The 22,841-nt window shown below is 46.3% G+C and overlaps 1 protein-coding gene across 1 annotated transcript in view; it reads right to left on the reverse strand.

Moving 5' to 3' along the window:
- TTLL7 (tubulin tyrosine ligase like 7) overlaps positions 1-22,841 on the reverse strand; it is a 152,641-nt gene that overhangs the window by 93,282 nt on the left and 36,518 nt on the right. The window contains exons 9-12 of the mRNA XM_066597848.1: positions 20,248-20,406; positions 8,193-8,287; positions 6,184-6,331; positions 4,158-4,231 (exon numbers count right to left, since the gene is read on the reverse strand). Coding sequence (XP_066453945.1) covers positions 4,158-4,231; positions 6,184-6,331; positions 8,193-8,287; positions 20,248-20,406 — 476 coding nt within the window. The remainder of the gene's footprint in view (positions 1-4,157; positions 4,232-6,183; positions 6,332-8,192; positions 8,288-20,247; positions 20,407-22,841) is intronic.

The following is a 22,841-nucleotide window of genomic DNA, read 5'->3' on the forward strand; positions in this document are numbered from 1 at the left end:
TTTACATAGTCCACTAAAGCCACTTTAGTAGAGCACCTGACCCTTTATTAGAGAATGGCGCGATCAAGGAAAAACATCAAGCCAGAAGCGATTCTGTTGGCGGAAACAACTCATCACTGAAAGGGGTCGGAGGAGGATGTCAGGAATCGTGCTGACCAACAGGCTGCACAGTCATCTGAATACAACGCTGGAGCTCCAACTAACGTGTCCGAACGCACAACTCGCCGTCCCTCAGTACGGATGGCCCATAACAGCAGACGACCAGTTCCAGCGCCATTGTGTTTAAGGGAAACAGAAAGGCGACTCTAGCGGGCAAAAGAGCGCAAAACTTGTATCACTGAGGAGCAGAAAAACATCTCCTGGTCAAATAAATACAGATTTCCATTGCACCGTGCTGATGGGAGGGCAGAATTTGGCGCACGAAGAAAAACGCCAGTTCAGTGAGGAGAAGTGTGAGCGATGAATAAACGTCATGTACGGACTAACCTGGCACAAGGCGGAGCAAGATCCAAAAACTAGAAAAACAAGTCCAGCACAGAAGATAGGGAAAAATCTAAGTGTGTTTGCAACAATGTATCAATCAGAGCGCCAACCGTTACAACGATACACGGAGAAGTGAATCGGCACAGAATTTTGGCCCATAAACAGCTGATAAATGTTTTCTTTCATTCCGCCCTTCCGTGATCCTCTTTACCTTTCTCCTCCGGTTCTGCATGAATGTAAGATGAAGTGAAGGAGGCGATGGTAAGACTCTACCGCAGCGCGCAGCTGACACACAAACAACCACTTGAGACGATGAGCTCACATGCGGGATTTTATGCCAGGAAAGCGTGAGAGCAGAATGTGTTTTCCCGCCGCGCCACGAGGGAGGGACGTTTCTTAATTATACTTAGTACAAAATAAATATAAATATGTCGGGTTCGCTGAGGTCTGGCTGTGACAGACATCCTATTTCCAGACTGTCCGGCCAGGCGTGAACCCCAACAACTCGACTAATCACTTACTTCTCCGTACAGGACACACTTGGATTCAATTACTGCTCCCAGCTTCTGGGCCTCGGCCAAGCAGAGGTTCAGACAGTCTCGCGCCCAGCTCCGAGCCAAGGTTTCTCTGCTCAAACCTAATGATCTTTGTACTTCACTGCTGGTATTTATTTAATGGTATTTATTATGTATTCCAAAGCTTTTTTTCCCCATCTTGGGTTTAACCCCTGCCTCCCAGATGAGATGTAAGGCTGGATGCAGCTACTATATAAATGTGTCGGCCCCCCGAATTTACACTGGGAAATGTCATCTTGCGTTGCTTCAAGCTAATGGAGAAGACTTGTTACATGCGCTCATTGATAGTGCGTCGAATGAGAAGCAACAAGATGCCTAAAGGGTTATGTGTGGGCTTGTCATAATATGAAAACTAGGACACTTGCTTGGCATGGGCCTTCATCAATTTATACTTGTGGCTTCAGGCTGGATGGAGGTGCCAAATGCAGTCAAGCAGTCGCAGGAATCTATTCCCACCGGCCTTCATACGATGGACGTATCGTGAGCTCTGGGAAAGTATGCATCTTGCTTTAATAAAGTCAAGAGTCAATCAAATCAGGCCGTCCTGGGAAAGTGGATGGACGGGAATCTCAGTCGGGTGTAACAGTGGTCTTCAAGAACAAGTCTACATAAAATGGAACAGTCAACATGTTCTTGAGGCTGAAGTCATGTCCTGAATAGTGTTGAGCAAACCGAAACAGTTGAACCCTGTTTCACGTCAAACTTTGCTAAAGTGCAAATGGTTCTTTTCGGCAGGATCCACTAAAATCTTTCAAATATTTCAAATGAGGCCTGGTCTCCTAGGTTCAAATCCAACCAAGGACAACATTTGGTCAGATTTGAACATAGGACCACAGCACTACAAGGCAACAGTGCTAACCACTGAGTCACTGTTTGGGAAGGAAGAAGAAGAGGGAGGGGGGGAGAACAGGAAGAGGAAAGAGGAGGAAAAAGAGGAAGAAGCAGAGAGAGGAGGAAGAACAGGAAGAAGAAGAGGGAGGAGGAAAAAACAGAAAGAGGAATGAAAAGGAGGAGGAAGAAGGAAGGAGGAGGAAATACAAACTTTATGCAAATGTTGTCCTTTGAGAGAATGGAACCTAGGACCCACAAGTTGCAAAGCAATAGTGCTAACTACTGAACCTCCATGCTTCTTCTGCCTTCTTCTTCCTCCTTCAAAGAAGGAGGATAAAAAGGAGGAAAACAATACCCTAGCGCTGCAAGGCAACAATGCTAACCACCATGCTACGTCTGCCTTCAACCTTGTTCCTCCTCTGGGGAAGGAAAGAAGAAGATAATGAAGAAGAAGGACAAGATGATGATCTTTTATGGCTCTTAGTTTATCGAGAGCAGAACATAAAGTAGATCTGGAAATGGTATGGGAATCGAAGGGACAGTGATGGCCGACACTGAACTCTCATGACTTCTGCTGGCCCTGGGTGGGAGAGAGTTGGGCTCCACCATTCAAATACATACGTTTTGCTACTTGAAGACTTCTTACTACCTATACAGTCCTTAAGGGGTTGTCTGGTTCACAAAACCCATTTTCAAATAGCCAAATTTGGTGTTAATAGTGGGAGTCTCTCATTTGCACCTCCATCAGTTAGTCAGTGCCAAAAGTAACTGCAAAGCAGATCTCCTCTTCTCGAGGATCCAGTATATTCTTGCATCACACGGACAAAGCATCAATTTCAACTGGCATCACGTAATTCCTAATTTCTCTTGTGGTCGCGCTGCTGGGAAATTAAACACTTGCTGCCAGGCTTTCCTGCAAATCACAGTTGATTGCTGAGGGTTAAGGACCTTTTAAGTGCCCCTATGATCGTAGAAGAACGTAGGATGTTTGCTCAGGCTGTGTGAAGCTGCACCCAATCAGCCTAAGAATGAGCGAACACAACTTTTCTGCATGTGAAAAAAATCATAATTGTAGGAAATTCATTACCTAATAAGAATGGATTATGTGCAGCCCGCAATGATAAAACTGTATGGGGGGTATGGGGTGTGGGGGGGAGGGGCATAACGATCGTACGCACAACTGATTGTCCACCATGCATTCTATATCTATCAGTTTGAGGGCCAATACATGAATGCCGATCTTCTTGATCGCACTTGTCACTGGGAAGACATCTATCAGTGTAAAAGGACCCATCAATTGTAATTGACATCATGTAATGCTTCATTTCCCCTGTGGTGGCGCTGCTAGGAAATTAAACACTTGCTGTCAAGTTTTCTTGCAAATCACAATTGATCGCTCGGGGTTTCCGTGGCCTGATGATCGTGCAAGAATGTTTGTAGGATGTTCGTTTGCCTGATCGTAGGGCTGCATGAAGCTGCACTGGATCGGCCAACAAGCTGATGAATGAACATTCATCAGTGGATCGCATCTTTTCTGTAGCTGAAAAAAATCATCCTGGTTGGAGGTCATCATCCCATGGGAACGGAGGATTTGCTGCCCACCATGATGAAACTGTATGGGGGGGGGTCGACGGATACATGTACAGTACTTCATCCACCCTACATTCAGAATTTCACTGTGTGAAGACCAGACGGACCTGCGCCGATTGTGTCAAACCTCACATGAAGTATCAATTTCAATTAGCACCATGTAATGCTTCATTTACCCTGTGGAGGCGCTGCTAGGAAATCGAACACTTGATCCTGCAGACCACAGTTGATCACTGGGGGTTTGGAGCAGCCTGCCTTCAGCTTATTTTTGAAGGCCCCTTCAAAATGGACAACCCAAAAGGCGGCCATAGACAAGAGAAACTGCTTTTGATCTGAGCAGCAAGGGAATATCTTTCACCATCAGGTCAATGGTTGTTAATGGGCCAAAGAGGGGAACGTGGAAGTGTCATAACTATCGTCCATGTGCATCGCGCTATGTGTATGCTCTTACATCATGGCTGATTAAACACGACAGTCAAAGTACTTCATTAGTAATTACCGAGACAAATGATAATGAGACCACAACTGTTATGATGGATGGAGTAATCAGTACAGAGCCGCTAAAAATAACGATTATTATTACCTAACGATGGTCTTCTTAGGTTTGGTTATTACATTTATAATCAGGTTAGGCTTTAGTCGCAGTGTAAATTCTGCATTATGAGCATCGCACGTTACCTGTAATTCCCCATGTGTCTGTTCTCGTACTCCTCCTTGGAGATTTGCTTCCGGACCTGAGCGAGTCGTTCTTTCTGTAAAAACACAAAATGAGCCAATTTAGAAACCAAATGTTTTTTTTTTGAGAACGCAACGCCAGCTGTCTCCATACCAAGACTATTTCTGGGGTTACCAACAGTGAAGACCAGATCCTGACTGATAGGGTTAAAGGGGTTATCCCAAAATCTAAAGTTATCCCCTACCCACAAGATAGGGGGTAACTTTATGATTGGTGGGGATCTCACCACTGAGACTCCCACTGATGACTGTGGAGTTGTATCGTGTGAAACCTGTCTACAAAGTAATGTACACCTACCTAAAGCACAGATTGGCAGCACTGCCACAGTTGGTACCCTGGGAGGCCGTACATGTAATGGGTGGCATGAGGCCAAATAGCATTCAGCCAAGCACCTGGAAATGGTTCAGACAGGCACAGGGGTGTAATAATGGCGCCACCTGTTTCCAGAGAGCAGACAAGGAAACAGTTGGAGCTGCTGGTGCTTGTCAGATGATCAGATGCTCCTCTCTACTGGTGGTCTGTAGGGGGTCCTAAGCCCGGTCACCTTATGTGCCCTCATCAAGTGGTTCCAACACCTTCTAACAGTCTGGTCAGACGCTCCTCTCTACTGGTTGTCTGCTGGAGGGTCCTGAGCCCGGTCACCTTGTGCCCCCCCACACATCCACTGGTTCCAACACCTCCTAACAGTCTGGTCAGACGCTCCTCTCTATTGGTGGTCTGTAGGAGGCGTCCTGAGCCTGGTCACCTTGTGTGCCCTCCTAACAGTCTGGTCAGACGCTCCTCTCTACTGGTGGTCTGTAGGGTGCGTCATGAGCCCGGTCATCTTGTGTGCCCACCTAACAGTTTGGTCAGATGCTCCTCTCTACTGGTGGTCTGTAGGGGACATCCGGAGCCCAGTCACCTTGTGTGCCCTCACATATTCACTGGTCCCAACATCTCCTAACAGTCCGGTCAGAAGCTCCTCTCTACTGGTGGCCTGTCAGGGGGCGTCCTGAGCCCGGTCACCTTGTGTGCCCTCATAACAGTCTGGTCAGACGCTCCTCTCTACTGGTGGTCTGTTGGGGGGTCCTGAGTCCGGTCACCTTGTGTGCCCACCTAACAGTTTGGTCAGATGCTCCTCTCTACTGGTGGTCTGTAGGGGACATCCTGAGCCCAGTCACCTTGTGTGCCCTCACATATTCACTGGTCCCAACATCTCCTAACAGTCTGGTCAGAAGCTCCTCTCTACTGGTGGCCTGTCAGGGGGCGTCCTGAGCCCGGTCACCTTGTGTGCCCTCATAACAGTCTGGTCAGACGCTCCTCTCTACTGGTGGTCTGTTGGGGGGTCCTGAGTCCGCTCACCTTGTGTGCCCTCACACATCCACTAGTCCCTCCTAATAATCTGGTCAGAAGGGCCCGGTGGGGGTCAATTCATCCATACGACTATCCAGTTTCTCACATCCCAATAATGCGCTCCTCTCAGACTCTGGTAACGGGGTGAAATCTCTTCTCTGTGTCGTAGAGGCGTCTAGTGGTCAACAAGCTCTACAGAAGCTGAAGAAAAGGTCACTGCACACAAGGAGCTCCCGAGAGCCTCTTACAGGACAAGGTGGGAACCACTTTTAGGGCCTCACAGTGGAAATGTTGAATGCTGGTCCAACGGTCATCACCCTACTACGAATCTCTGCAAGCTATGCATGGTGACATGATATGACGCCCATAAAAATTTATGTCTTCATACAGTTCCTGTAATTTCATATGGTGTTTTTCCGTTGCGGTCTGTGTGTGGCATGTTGTACTGGACGCTGTACATATGAAAGTATTCTCTCTTAAAATCAGGGCAGAAACAATAACCCCATAAAGCACCGGATGGAGCACCTAATGGCGGCACACAGGATGCAGAGTCCTAGGGACTCTCTAGTCTCTCGCAGATATCTGCCCTGTGCATTGTATGTAGGCAGAATTCTGCTGGCATCACCAACTACTTACCAGCTCCTCCTTCCTCCTCTCCAGCGTGTGGCGCTGTTTCTCCCAGTCAGACGATCCCGGTGACAGCCTCTTCATGGATCCCTGACCGTACAGCCTCTTCTGGGCTTCGGCTTTCTGTTTGGCCAAGTTTTTCTTTTTATCACTTGCTCTGCAAAAAAAGAAATAAAGACAAATGATATCTCTGTAATGAAATATTAAAGCAGCCGCTCATCTAGCGTTATTACTGAAGGGCGCCTGCTGGGGGAAAGTCTCCAGCGAGTTTATTTCCAAGGATAAAACAATTAGCGCGTTACTGTAACAGGTTTACAAATTACCTGCAAACAACAAACAGATGAGGCTTCTCCTCCCGCACCGAGCGAACGCGAATACTAAGTAATACCGTGTAACGAAGGGCTAATGAACCATCACTACCCCATGTGCCAATTACCGAGACGGATCTCACTAACGGATGGCGGAGAAAACAATGAGGAATTAGGGGGGACACTGAAACTCATTACAGTCTTCAGTATTAAGGAAAAAGCTGTGAAATAAATAACATTAATCAATCATCAGATCTATAAACCTGCGTGCGGTATATATGTGCGCTACGTGTGTACTGTATACAGTGGTGCCCAGGGCTTGTCTCAGACACCCCTTTCCATATCAACATCATTAGGACCTCCAAAGCTGCTAAGAAATAGGGTCTCTGCTGGACTTAGTCTAGTGTGTATTACATGGCCGCACATCCCTTTAAATGGGTTCTGGCAAAACTTAAAGTTATTCCCAACCCATAGAATAGAGAATAACTATATCATAAATGGGGTCCGATCGCTGGTACTCCCATTGATCATGAGTTGAGGGGTTCTGACGCACCCGAAATCTTCAGACTACCTAATCCACATAGTACACTGGTAGACTATGTTTACTCTCTGATTGGCCAGAGCTGCTCACATGATCAGCACTGGCCAATCAGAGAGCTGTGCACGGTATGCATTAGCTAGACAGAAAATTGTAACGGCCATGTTGGACGGCTGAAAACGGGGACTGGAACTGGCAGGCAATATACCCCCAATCCCTCGATCCCGGGACACGATTTTGTCCTGAAACCAGAGGCTATAAAAGAAGCCTGTTAGTCCATCCTGTCCATACATGGGGGAAGAGATCATCCTATCCGAAACTTGACTTCTATTTTATATACCTCTATGCCCCTCAGGCATCAATATCAAATTCTTGGGATCCCATTCCATCAGCTGATCGTTAGGCTCACTGTCAGTATGGACAGGACTGGAAGCAGACAGCGCTGTCTCTATTGCAGTGACAGAAATTGGTATTACATTGAAATCAATGGGAGTTGTGCCAGTAGTCCCCACCCGAGCCGTTGCAATACGGCCTGTGCTATCTGCTCCAGCGCTGTCCTTACTGACAGAGAGCCTGGAAATAAACTGACTAGAGGGGATCCGGAGCGATGGACCCCTACTGATCAACTATTGATGACCTATCCTTAGTGTAGATTAGTAAAAGCTCCAAAAGTCCCAGACAAGCCCTATAAAGTTATCACAGGATGGAGATAACTATTAATGGTTGCACCCCCACGAGAACGGGGGTCCTGAAGGACCCCAAGTGAATGGGAGGCCACCAAGCATGAATGCTGCTTCTCCATTCAGTGATATGTCTATGTAGGGGATTTGGAGCTCTGCATCAACAAAATGGAGCTCCAACCACTATACAGAGAGTAATTATAAGAAAAATGGCGCTCCACGGCGAATCTTCGGTCAGCATTCTTTAAAGTGCATCATGAATGACCGGAGTGAGATATTGTGAATTGTAACGACATTTTGAAAAGCACACACTATGACTTCCAGGCGCGGCGCTCATTCCGCGTCCTGCCTCTCGGCGCGGCGGTCGCGGTTAAACAGGCCTCTCTAGGTAACAATTAACTGAGAGGGAGAAAGTGGTTTCCTACGTGCTGCCATCTCCAGCGAGCCCCTCGAACGCAGCGATTAGAGACGCGGCCGGACGGAACGCGTTACCTGATGTTCAGCAGTTTTAATGCGTTTAGCAAAACTCCTTTCTTGACATCGTAGTCAATCTTCTGATCCGTTCCGAAGCTCGGCGCGCGGTTGATCTGCAAAATCAGGGAGGGAAAGAAAACGTGTTATTCCTTTACTATATACTCTATTCACAGCCAAAGCTGCGGTCGGAACTCTGCAGGCCGCTGATAGCCATGATCACTGTGCTAGAAGACGCATCGCTGGGCTGATAATGTGCCACACTCCGCACGGACCTCTCCATCATAGAGCGCCTGATGTAGACACTACAGTTGGCTTCATGCATGGCGGAAAAATCCACGTACAAGACTCAACCGCTTAGTGACCGGCCATTTGTGGTCCTAAGGATGCAACAACTTTCGGGGGTTTTCATCTTCACTTTTCAAAAGCCATAACTTTTTGGCCGGTCTCACACAGCCAGATTTGAATTGCGTATTCCGCGTTCGCCGTCCGCACAGACAATCTAAGATGAAATGCGGGCATTGAAAGGCGTGTAGTTTATCGTTTCCCTTCCCATTTGCGGATACTATTTGTGTATTGCGCAAATGGAAGAAAAATCGCAGCTTGCTCTATGTTGCTATGAAATTCGTGCGGACGGCCTCCATTGAAGTTAACAGAGGCGTCCGATCCACAACCCATACGCAACAAACATTGTGTATGAGCTGCAGGTAGCCGTGTCATCACTAAGCCACGGCGCGGGAAATACAAACAAGGAAAGAAGGAAAAACAGACTGTGCCGCATACAAGTGCCTGCGAGCCACCGCGGTCATCAGCAGTGCAGGTAGCCGTGTCATCACTAAGCCACGGCGCGGGAAACACAAACAAGGAAAGAAGAAGAAACAAACTGTGCTGCACACGAGCGCAGCGAGCCGCCGCGGTCATCAGCAGTGCAGGTACCTGCAGAACGCAGGGTCACAGGCCACCCGCATGCGGAATCTGACCCGTTCGTGCGAGCCTTTTATTTTGACGCGATGAACCTCTTCTGCGGGTCGGTCCGACTACAACAGCAGCACAATTATATACTTTTTTAGTTTTTTTCAGTTTTGTACAATAAAAGTTTTTTTTTCGCATCGCTGCATTCCCTTAACCTCCTTATTCCTCCATGGACGGAGCTCTGCGAGGGGCGTTATTGCAGGACGAGGTGTAGTCTTTATTGGTACTATTTTGGGGTACATAAGACTTTTTTGCTTACTTTTATTGCGTTTTTTCTTTTGAGGTGAAATGAACCAAAAAATCATTTTGGCTCAGTTTTCTTTTGGATAGTATTTGCCGTGCCGGAGCGCATTCAATGTATTGTGCGGCCCGTTATGGATGAGATGATTCAACGTGGGAACGTGTGCAAAAAATGTTTTGTGGATTTTTTTTTTACTTTATTAATTTTTCTTTACATTTTTTATGTCCCTGTCGGGGACTTGAACCTGACATCATATGCCTCTGATAATAACCGTGTTTCCCCGACATCATATTGCTCTGATAATACCCATGTTTCCCCAAAAATAAGGCACCCCCTGAAAATAAGGCACCCCTTGAAATTTGCATAAGTCCCAAATATAAGGCACCCCCCCCAATAGTAAGGTGTGCAGGCAAGTCAAGAGGCCTGTCCCCTGCTGCCATCCCCGTTGTCTCCTACCTCCAGATGTATAGGTAGATCTGCAGACAGTCTGCTGTTATCCTGTCCCTGCTGTGCTGTACGAGTGTGCTGTTGTGAGCTCCCCTTGCTGGCTAGAAAAGTCCATACTGTACGTTCTGTTCCTGCTGTACATGTCTGCTGTGATGAGCTCCCCCTGGTGGCCGGAAGCTGTAATACCATACCTGCTTACAAGTGGTACAGGAACTTCTGTCTGCAGACAGGTACGTTACTTTACAGCCCTTATTTTTTTATGGCTCTGTGTGTGAGTCAGGGAACCTGTGTGATTCTTAAGGCTGGGTTCTCACAGATCGTATTTCCAGCGGAAATCTCGCAGTTTGGCCACAGCGATAAACAGCGAGATTTCTGCTGGGAAAGCGCTGCTTCAAAACCGACGGCACTCAGCCGCTTGTTTTGAAGCGACCTGGCTGCACGCTTTTCTGTTTCTGTGGCCGGTGAACCCGCACCACAACACCGGCTTCAGATTTGCTGTCCCATGTGGACGAGAATTCTGAGAAATTTCGTCCACAAAGCTGGCCAGTTGAGGGATTAGCGGCCACAGACGGATTTGCCGCGGCGAAATAAGACACCCACTGAAAAAAGGACATAGCGCATATTTGGGAGCAAAAATTAATATAAGACACGTCTTATTTTCAGGGAAACAGGGTACATTGCAGCACTTCAGTGCTTCAATGCGTTATCACTAACCATAGCAACCACATGCCATGGCAGACGCGGCCACCATTGTCTGGTGCCCTGTTGTCACACATGCATACAACTACACAGACTGAGATCACATCCGCTCGTCTGCATGAGGCTTCAGGCCGCATTCACATGGCAATCCGTAAAAAAAGGTCAGATATTTGTGCACTTTTCTTGTGTTTTTGTGATTTTCAAGCACAATTTCCATCCATTTTGCATCAGTTTTTCACATGGTAAAAAATGTATAACTGTACAGAATCTGCACTTCCCGCTTCTCTTAGTTTTTCATCAGAAAAATCGGAAAAAATATGATACGCTGCATTTTTCTTTCTTTTACTTGGACTGTCTGACCGAGTAAAAAAATGCCCATGTAAATATCAACATTCAATTCGATGTCTGGGGTGTAAAAAGGTGGAAATGTTTGCACAAGCTGGTACTTGCACAAAAGTTTGTGACTTTTTTAAGTGGGTGGGGCTTATCAGGAGTGGGTGTGGCCATCTGGACTGACAGATTTATGTACAATTTGTGCCAAAAACTGGTGTAAATTATACCAGAGATGCACCTGCTTGGAGCTGAAGGCACATGAAGGAGACCGGGACTCTGGTAATACCTGAAGAGATCGGTCATTGTCATGTATTTAGCGCAACGGAGAAAATTGTACTAAGCCTGGCGACAGAAATGCCGGGCTTCGTAAATTTCCTCCAATTTCACCCCTGTGAATACCGCCTGATGGGAAAGGGAAAAAAACAGTTTTAAGAAAAAGTGGGATTCATCAAGGATCTAGTAAAATATAGAAATCAACTCTCCAGTTTTAGCAGAATTGCGCGGCGCTTCCTCCGGGGTTACACAATTCCAAATCCTTCCCTTAGTGTTCCGTGATGTATGGGCATCGGCTGGGCGTCTATATGAGCAGCGTACGGCGTACTCTGTGCTTCCGGAGCTTTACAGCTCAGTATATTCAGGCATGTTTTATGTTTATTGGTAGCGGCGAGCGCGCCAAAGTAAGTACGTGTTTACAGACACGAGCTGCGGTTCCTGCTCAACGCTGGAGCTGCGGAATGTGTTCACGCGTTTCAGAGAGAAGTTCTGCTGGCCCTCCTGGTTCTGCTTTAGTTCGTACGTGCTGAATGTAGATCCGGCGTCAATATTATACAATTACTGAGGTTGTAGGAAACCAAATGTCAAAAACTTAATTAGGAGATGCAGAGTAAACAGACGCCCCTATTTAGGACCCTCGACGATTACCCAGGACAGAGAGCAGCTACAAAGAGTGTTTTGCACTGGACGATCTGATAATTTGATACATTCATGCAGCAGATGGGCAGCCGATGATTTCAGTGGGACCTGTGTAATACTTCATTTCACCTGTGGAGGTGCTGTAGGGAAACTGAACACTTGCTGCAGGAATCACTACAGATTACAGATGTCTGCGGCAGTGATCAGCTTATTATTAGGTGACCCTTCTGACAAAAAATAGATTGTTCAAGGCAGAGAAACCCTTTAGCTTCTTCAGGACCAGTAATTTTTTAATTTACATTCTCCCCCAACCCCCACCCCCACCTTCCAAGAACCACAACTTTTTAATTGTTTCATTGACATAGCCGTATGAGGGCTTGTTTATGGCAGGAGGAATTGTATTTTATGGTACAATTTGATGAACAGAAAAGCTTTTCAAAAATTTTAAATTGGAGAGAAATGAAAAATAAAATGCAGTTGCACCATTTTTGGTGGGTTACGTTTTTACAGCGTTCACCAGGCAGTAAACATGACATGAACTTTCTTCTACGGGTCAGCACGAGGACGGGGATACCAAAGTTTATATAGTTCAATGTTTTTTTCTATTTTTTAAAAGGTCAATAATATTTTTTCTTAAACAAAAAAGTTTCTTTCCGTCGCCGTAATCTTTTTTTTTTTTTTTTTGATTGGGCCGTATGAGGACTCGTTTTTTGCAGGGTGAGCTGTAGTTTTTATTAGTACCATTTTGGGAAACATTCATTTTTTTTAATCACTTTTCATTGTTTATCTCTTAATTTTCATCACTTTTTATCAATGTGCAGCATAAATGTGATATTGTAATAGTTTAGATTTTTACGTTCTTGGCAATGCCAAATATGTGGGGCTTTTTAATTGTCTACTTTATTATGGGAAAAAAATTTGAACTTCACATTTTTTTTATTTTTTTTTAACTGTTAAAAAAAACTTTATTAAATCTTTTCCTTTATTTCGTCCCTGCAGGGACTTGAACTTGTGATCATTTGATCGCTTGTTCTATATACTGCAATACTTCAGTATTGTAATATATAGTGATTTTTTTACATTGTCTATCAAGTCCTGCCATGGGCATGTATGTAGAGTAGCCCTGGGAAGCTTTTAGTAGGCTCTAGGCTTCCATGCTAGCCCATCGGCCCCCTCCAATTGCATGGGTTAAGGGAAGACGTCCCCCCTCTAGCTGACTGTTTAGACATGTGGCCAGATTTGAGAGCGGTATGATGGCAGTTACCGATGGCTGTCAGTTCTAGGTACTCAGCCACATATATTCCACTATTTATAGTTTGTAGGCACATCTAGGGGATCGTGACTGTACGAGCACAGAAGCCGTGCCCACATGATCACAGCAGGACTGCGGCCGTAACCAAAAAGACATAAAAAAAGATTATTAATTGTTTAATGATAGAAACTTCAACCAATAACTAATGTTAGTAAATGTAAACTACCCTGTTTCCCAAAAAATAAGCCCTTGCCTGATTTTTCAGGATTTTCGGTAAGGCTTGAAATATAATCCTACCCTGAAAATAAGCCCTAGATACATTACATGAAATAATGAATGAAAATATGAATACATTACCTAGCAGGCTTGGTCCACACCCTTCCTGCTGCTCTTCAGAGCTCCATCACGGTTCCCACCGTCTTTGGCCATCTGCACAAGATCACTTCCTGGTTACTTCCTGAGCCATGCCTCAGCAAATTTAAAATCCCGTCTCCACAAAGCGATAGCTGCGATTGGTTCTTTAAGCACTGCTCAGCCAATCACAGCCATCACATTGGTTCATCGAATGGCTGAGCAATGCTCAAAGAACCAACCACAGGCATTGCATCGTGGAGGCGGGATTTATGAACTGGCTGAGCCACAGCTCAGCCAATTAATAAGTCCCGCCTGCATGACATAATGGCTGTGATTGGTTCTTCAAGTGCTGTGACAGCCAATCAATGCAGTGCTCAAAGAACCAATCAAAGCCATCGCTTCTTGGAAGCGGGATTTATGAATCCCGTAACCAGGAAGTGATCCTGTGTGGCCGGCGGAGGAATGCGGGAACCATGTCGGGGTTCTGGAGAGCAGCGGGAGGGCCGGGACCGAGCCTGCTAGGTAAATAAAATAAGACATCTCCCGAAAATAAGCCCTAGTGCATCTTTTGTGGCAAAAATTTATATAATACAGTGTCTTATTTTGGAGGAAACACTGTATATTAGAAGATAAGAAGTAAAACATTTTATTAGGGCGAACACCATCACAATATGTCACTGGAAAAATAAGAAAACTTGTGATTTTTTAAAAGTGGGGAGTAAAAATATATATTAAAAAAGGGGGGGGCGCAGCCCGAAGGGGTTAAGTACCAAAATAGGCTGCCTGTTTAGGGCGTTAAATGAGGCAATATTGGTTGTCACTCAACTTTTCAAAAAAACAGATCAGAGTATAGAAATAGAACACAATTCAAGAATGTGAAGTCCGATTTCTTGCGTTTGGGGTCATACAAGTAAACATGGTACCAGGACTGAATAGTTGACACATAAAAAAAGTCTTTTCCAGAGTTCCCCTAAATCAGCGGACAATAACCAGCGGATCTCCAGCTATTACTAAAAACTACAACTCCCAGCATGCAGTTTCCCAGGGCATGCTGGGAATTGTAGTTATAAGACAGTTGTAGAGCCGTAGACTGCAGACGCCCGCTCCAGACAGCCCTGACGTCCATAACCGTCGGCGAGCCTCCGCATGGGAACGAGGGATAGAAGTCCGGACGGAGAGCGCGGATTTCCCGTACGAGATGTGCTCTCCTCGCTGGCGTTGTGCTGTAATGAGATGTTCACTCGCTAATGAAGCCGGCTCACAAGTGCCATTCAATAACCCAATTTCTGTCCTTTTCTTAGGTTTTAATTAACATCACAAAGCGAGCTGGTACGACAGACACGGGTAACAGATTTAACTGTAAAACCAAACAATGCTGCCTGAGCGAAAATCTATTTTTAATCATTATGTCAACATGCATAATTAAAAGTACTCATATAAGCGGATACAAATGTACCCAGCATGTGCCGCCTCTAATTATGCCATTTAAATTTGCAAATGATTACAGTATTAGACTGGTAAAACTGGCAGCTAACAAGGGAAGGAACAGATCCAAGAATGTAATGTTCTCCCCATAGTCTTCCTACAGGAAACGAGCCCATTAAGTGTTTGCATTAATGGATTAAAGGAAGAAAATCACCCAAACGAGGACGGGATGCTTCTACTTAATGTATAACCTCTGTACATGTATAGATCACGGACGCTCACACGTATCACTCTCTGTTACAACCAATGGTTCGTCATGGGAGCCATTCTTCTAGAAGTACAATCTCTCATTAAGGTACGGCAAATTTCCAATAGTTATAGAAGTCTCATATACATCTATAGGCCTGGGTTTACACTTCTGGAGCCCATAGAAACTAAGCCTGTGTCCACCGACTCATCCAAAAGCTTTATGTGTGACCCACCCTCTCCGAAAGTCCAAAAGTAGACCACCTAAGTCTAGGAGGGGACTGGGGTTCTAGAATACCTAGAAAGGACCGAGACGCTAAAAGACAAGGAGAGGACTAGGGCTCTAGAATACCAAGAACAGAAAGTGTCTTGAGAAGACCACGAGAGGACCGTGGATCTACAAGAGCACGAGAGGACCGTGGATCTACAAGAGCACGAGAGGACCGTGGATCTACAAGAGCAGGAGAGGACCGTGGATCTACAAGACCAGGAGAGGACCGTGAATCTACAGGACCACGAGAGGACCGTGGATCTACAAGAGCAGGAAAGGACCGTGGATCTACAAGAGCAGGAAAGGACCGTGGATCTACAAGAGCAGGAAAGGACCGTGGATCTACAAGAGCAGGAAAGGACCGTGGATCTACAAGAGCAGGAGAGGACCGTGGATCTACAAGAGCAGGAGAGGACCGTGGATCTACAAGAGCAGGAGAGGACCGTGGATCTACAAGAGCAGGAGAGGACCGTGGATCTACAAGAGCAGGAGAGGACCGTGGATCTACAAGAGCAGGAGAGGACCGTGGATCTACAAGAGCAGGAGAGGACCGTGGATCTACAAGAGCAGGAGAGGACCGTGGATCTACAAGAGCAGGAGAGGACCGTGGATCTACAAGAGCAGGAGAGGACCGTGGATCTACAAGAGCAGGAGAGGACCGTGGATCTACAAGAGCAGGAGAGGACCGTGGATCTACAAGAGCAGGAGAGGACCGTGGATCTACAAGAGCAGGAGAGGACCGTGGATCTACAAGAGCAGGAGAGGACCGTGGATCTACAAGAGCAGGAGAGGACCGTGGATCTACAAGAGCAGGAGAGGACCGTGGATCTACAAGAGCAGGAGAGGACCGTGGATCTACAAGAGCAGGAGAGGACCGTGGATCTACAAGAGCAGGAGAGGACCGTGGATCTACAAGAGCAGGAGAGGACCGTGGATCTACAAGAGCAGGAGAGGACCATGGCTCAAAAGACCAGGAGAGGACCATGGCTCAAAAGACCAGGAGAGGACCATGGCTCAAAAGACCAGGAGAGGACCATGGCTCAAAAGACCAGGAGAGAACCTCTTTACATACAGTACCCAAATAATACTCCTGTATAGTGCCAATATAATAAAAAGAAAATTGCCATAGGGTGTCCAAATATGGCTATGGCTACACGGCGACATAAAGGCCTGAGGCACACTTGCTTATTTTGGGGCTGTGTGCTGTATGTGTAATTCAACGGACTGCATACAGTCCCATTATAGCCTATGAGCCTATACATGTGGACATTTTATCACACTGATGGATGGTCCGCATGAAGAAACTCATGGCATGTCCTAGTTCCATCCATTTCACAGACCAGAAATAGGACATGTAATCGGGCAGCACAAGGACTGGCGTCTGTGTGCTATGTGATGCGAATTGCACCCAAGTCTCTAAGGCACAGCTTGCACTTATATCTAGGATGCATATAGTCCAAGTCTCAAAAGTCACGTGACCCAAAAAATTTGCGTGACTATTTGTCTTCCAAATTGTTTTGCTTGACTGTTTCAGAGCTGCAATTTGGCTGTTAGGCTTGTGCTACATCATGACTCTGGCCTAGGTGGCAGTATGATATTGCAGTGCTACACAGCGATTTCTGGTCACGCAACCCTCGTTGCAGCCACGATAGATGGCACAACAGACAATCATTATATGCGACGTCACAGTGTGACGCAGCAATCTTTTTGTTGTGAGGCATATGTTGCCAAGTAGGAGTAGACTAATACTGCCACACAATGCCTCAATAGTCCAGGGCACTAAAGGTTTACTCGTTGGCTTCACTGCCTGCAGGAGAGGTTGTAGAAAGACCTACAATCATGAGAAAAACTAAGTACATCCTCTTTGGTTTTAAGTATCAGGAAATAAAAACATTTGCAACTTAGAAGGTTTTAAAATGATATCCCACCTCAGATGAATGACACCACATGACAAATTACACTGTGACATTAACAAAAACTAGGCAAAAATGCAAAATTAATCAGTGTCTTTATTGTTCCATAGAAACGGAGAGGGTAAATAGCAGCCAAGTGCTGCTAATCAAATGCCCTGGATCACTGGATTTGCACTGAGAGCGCTGGCCCTTTAACAAATAATGCAGGAGAAATCATTGAAGATGATGGGGGTAAGGCAAATCTATTAAATGGTTTCTTTTCAAGTATATTCACGAACGAAAAGGAACTGTCACACGAGATGCAGGGGAATAGAATGAACCCCTCGCAAAATATTACATACCTAACGCAGGAGGAAGTGCTGAGCCGGTTAAAGAGGATAAAAATCAATAAATCACCAGGCCCAGATGAAATACACCCAAGGGTTCTAAGGGAACTAAGTGATGTGATAGCTGGGCCGTTATTTCTAATATTTATGAACACTATTGAGACCAGGGTTGTACCATTGGATTGGCACATTGCCAACGTGGTTCCAATTACACAAATGGGTCCAAAAGAGAGCCTGGTAACTACAGGCCGGTAAGTCTCACTTCAGTAACTGGAAAAATATTTGAGGGGTTTCTGAGAGACGCCATCCTAGAATACCTCAAGAAGAACAACGGAATAACTCCTCACCAGCATGGATTCATGAGGGGTCGATCATGTCAGACCAATCTGATCAGCTTCTACGATAAAGTAAGCTCTAGGTTGGACCTAGGAGAGTCTATTGATCTCGTATATCTGGACTTCTCTAAAGCATCTGACATCGTGCCGCATAATAGGCTGATATATAAAATGAGACAGCTCGGATTGGGTGAAAACGTGCGTATCTGGGTAAAGACCTGGCTCAAAGATAGGAAGCAGAGGGTGGTAGTAAATGGTTCTTACTCTGATTGGGCCACAGTCGCTAGTGGGGGGCCACAGGGTTCAGTACTAGGCCCCATCCTGTTCAATATATTTATCAACGACCTGATAGAGGGGCTGCACAGTAATATATCAATATTTGCAGATGACACAAAATTATACAAGATAATTAATACACCGGAGGACAATGTGCGGCTACAAGAGGACCGAGATAAGCTGGGGGCTTGGGCAGGAAAATGGTGAATGAAGGTCAATGTTGAAAAATGTAAGGTTCTGCACATGGGCAGCAAAAATGGATGTTACCAATATACACTAAATGGGGTACAGCTAGGGAAAAGTGATATGGAAAAAGACCTGGGGGTACTAGTGGATTGTAGACTAAACTGGACTAACCAATGCCAGCCAGCTGCTGCAAAGGCAAATAAAGTATTGGGGTGTATTAAAAGAGGTATAGGGGCGAAGGACGAGAACATTATCCTCCCACTATATAAGGCACATGTCAGGCCTCACATGGAATACTGCGTACAGTTCTGGTCACCGGTGCTCAGGAAAGATGTTACAGTACTGGAGGGGGTTCAAAGAAGGCCAACTAAACTAATACATGGAATGAAGGGACTGGAATACCCAGAGAGGCACCAAAACTGGGATTATTCACCCTGGAAAAAAGATGGCTAAGGGGCGACCAAATAACTATGTATAAATCCATGAGGGGACAATACAAGGATCTCTCCCATGATCTGTTCATACCCAGGACTGCGACGGTAACAAGAGGGCATCTGCTACGTCTAGAAGAAAGCAGGTTTCATCACCAACATAGAAAGGGGTTCTTTACTGTAAGAGCAGTGAGACTGTGGAACTCTCTGCCTGAGGACATGGTGATGGCAAAATCCAGAGAGTAGTTTAAGAGGGACTTGATGTCTTTCTAGAGTGGAAGGATATTATAGGATATAAATCCTAGGTTAATTGTAAATCCGGATATACAGGCAGGTATGAACTATTAGGGGTTGATCCAGGGATTAGTCTGACTGTCATCAGGGAGTCTTTGCTTTCCTCTTGATCAACAAGGAGGTTAAACAGGCTGAACTAGATGGACATGGTCTTCTTTCGGCCTTACATACTATGTTACTATGTATGTTACTGATCATCAGCAATTTGACCACCTCTATAAAATCAGAAGTTTTGGAAGTTTGCTGGTCTGGAGCATTCAGGCATGTGATAACACAATGCCAAGGAGGAAAGACATCAGCAGTGATCTTAGAGAAGCAATTTCTAGTGCCCATTAATCTGGGAAGGGTTATGTCCTGATATATAAAACCAAAGAATTCAAAAATGTGCTTACGTTTTGCAACTTTTTCCCCAGGAAGCATTGGTTCACATCAGTGCACTTATATGTCCTTAAGGTGACCGTCCAGTCCTGGACAAACAAAGAAGGCCGCGCTGCTTTTCTGACTACCTATATGCATCAGTGGTCTAAGACACTGCATGCTGATCTGCCTGGCCAGCACTGCTCATGTGGACAGCACTAGTCAATCAAAGCAGCGTGTAATGACTAATGATACATACTAATGTATAGGGAGCATCAGGTAGTCAGAGAACGGTGCGGCCATCTTTATCTGTCAAGGACGGGATAGTCACTTTAATACGGAAAAGGCCCGGGTCTGAGCTGGGATTGCCACAAATCCGCACGTGGCTTATTCCCATTCTATGAGGCTAGTCTTTATGCCGAATCTGCGTCACACCACAAGCAATCCGCCACAAAGTCTCAATGCAATCGCCAGGAAACGGATTCCATGTGGATCTTGGAGCAGAATTCACTTCAGAAACTACGTGAGCCGGTCATAAAGAGCACCGTCCCACGGACCTCTGCTGGGTGAATCGCTACCTTCTAAAGTAAGCAATGACCAGAGGTGATCGGACATATCGGCCAACTTCAGTGGACATCGCCGACTGACTACAGTCTCCGGTAGATGTCAGGTGAACTCTAAACTCTGCCGGTGGCCCCTTTTAGTGTGACCGGGGTCAGAAAACAGTCCTGAGCCTCATTTCCCCAGTGGTGGGACGAACTTCATTGGCGTGAATCCAGAACATGAAGCGGACGGGACGGACCTACCTCCAGCAGCCAGGGCTTCAGCTTCCTGTCCAGAATGATGTCAAAGCCAAGCACCTCGAAGCAGACGCTATTACTGCCGGGCTGCTGGCCGGGCCGGCACATCCGGTAAGCGTGGAGCACGTGCGGTTCCGCTACTATCAGGGTTTTCACAACCAACTCCTGTAAAGAGAGAGAGATCAGTGTTCCTAAGTGAAGAGCGCACATCATAACATGGAGACAGCCGTGTGGCGCCCATGGGGCTCTGGTAGTCACACTGGCGAGCGCGATAGCGGTCCAAGGACCTCAGGCCAATATTGCGCTTGTCATATGCGATTTTAAGCTCACCCATAATAAATGATGGGCGAGTGTTCCGTGATCTCGCAGAAAAGTAGGACAAGTTGCATCGCTGCAAGAGGAAAACCACCCGGAAATACAGACCCACCGAAAACAACGAGTTCAGCATTTCACAACCTCGGCGTGTGTTCACACATCCGATCTTCAGGCGTAATATCTGACCAATAGAAATGTGGTCATAAATAGCGCAATGGATGATTGCATTCACATAAGCGATTTTTTTAGTGGACCGAGAGTCTGAGATGGGAAAAATTGGCGCCGGACGTATTTCTGGGCGAAATCGCATTATTTCTATGGGAGTTGTGAAAAAAAAAAAAGCATCGCCGTCGTGTTGATGTGACTTTTATGTAAATGTGATGCGATTTTTGATTTTTACGATTTTTTTACTACTGAAACAACATGTGATTTTCATGCAGAGATACAATGTGTTTTTTTTTCACGGTACACGCCGCACTCGCAGCAGTAATCGCAGGTTTGTACGTATGATGATATTGGTCTGAGTTCCCCGTGTGACTGCGCTCTGTGGATGCTTTTATGTGGGTGTTTTCCTAATGCGAGTTTTTTGCGTTGTAAGATACACAAAATTCGCTAGAAAATCCAACTCCTTATTTGCGATGCGTCTATTTACATCGGTGATTTTTCGACCGCAGCGTCTGCCATTTTTGGGGCCCATTATTTTCCATGGCAGGAAAAAAATATATACTGAACTCACATGCAGATGTGGTTTTTATGAAAGGGCACTGTGATTTATTTTTTTTTCCTAATTAAATATTATGAGATTTTTTTACATGCGTGAAAATCAGATATTTGGCGCTGTGATGCACAAAACTCATTGCAATCAGTGAAAAAAACACAGGAATACAAGCGGGTGTAAATACCGAGGGGGCACACGGGAATGATGGCGACGCGGGCACTGCTGGTAGACCGCAGGCAGGATAGGGAAATGTCTTGTTCCTGTGGCTTGTGGGACTACAACCTCCAGCATGTCCTGACACCCTGGGGCTGCTGGGAGTTGTTGTCTTGTGATGAATGAACAGACAGAAGTTGGAAACCAGAGGATATTGTACGTGGATACAGGAAGGAAAGGATATCAGTAAACCCAGAGGGATCCGGCGCGGGGGGAGGAGCGAAACGTGACGGTGAGGAGAATGCTAATCGTGATGGGAGCCGACAATAACTGAGGCGGAGGGGAATAATGCTGAGAGATCAGGAACCGCCCATCCAGAGGGGCGTTACAGAAAGGGCGATACACTGAATGACCCCCTTCTAGTGGCGCGTTAGGTCTTGGTAATTAGCTGCGCTGTAGATCCCACTCGGTGATGGAATGGTTCTGCAGGAATATCGGCCCCTGCGGACAGGAAGCTTCTTGTAGATGGAGGTTCTGATCAGCTGACAGGAAGGGGTCATCGATTCCTGCTGCTTGAGCCAAATTCTGACCTTGCGGCATGTTCTATATGGCTACGTGCTCTCGCATCGCAGCCCCATTGTTTTCGCCGGCCCCGTTGAAAGTGATGAGAAAACCTCTGCAATCCTTTTGTTGCGGTTGTAACGGCCGCGCCGAAGGTTCTCTTCATCCCCGAAGTGATGCGAGGCTGTTTTCACATGGTGGGGAGTGCGATATGTCGGTGGGATTCGTGGCCTCATATCGCGCTCGCCCGTGTGACGTTAGCCTAGGGCTATATTCACGTGGTGGGGAGTGCGATATGTCGGTCGGATTCGAAGCCTCATATCACGCTCGCACGTGTGACGTCAGCCTAAGGCTATATTCACATGGTGGGGAGTGCGATATGTCGGTGGGATTCGTGGCCTCATATCACGCTCGCACGTGTGACGTTAGCCTAGGGCTATATTCACATGGTGGGGATTGCGATATGTCGGTGGGATTCGTGGCCTCATATCACGCTCGCACATGTGACGTCAGCCTAAGGCTATATTCACATGGTGGGGAGTGCAATATGTCTGTGGGATTCGTGGCCTCATATCGCGCTCATATCACGCTCGCACCTGTGACGTCAGCCTAAGGCTATATTCACATGGTGGGGGGTGTGATATGGCGATGGGATTCGTGGCCTCATATCGCGCTCGCCTGTGTGACGTCAGCCTAAGGCTATATTCACATGGTGGGGGGTGTGATATGGCGATGGGATTCGTGGCCTCATATCGCGCTCGCCTGTGTGACGTCAGCCTAAGGCTATATTCACATGGTGGGGGGTGTGATATGTCGGTGGGATTCGTGGCATCATATCGCGCTCATATCGCGC

The sequence above is a fragment of the Eleutherodactylus coqui genome, chromosome 3, assembly GCF_035609145.1.
Source record: "Eleutherodactylus coqui strain aEleCoq1 chromosome 3, aEleCoq1.hap1, whole genome shotgun sequence".
Classification (NCBI taxonomy): Eukaryota; Metazoa; Chordata; class Amphibia; order Anura; family Eleutherodactylidae; genus Eleutherodactylus; species Eleutherodactylus coqui.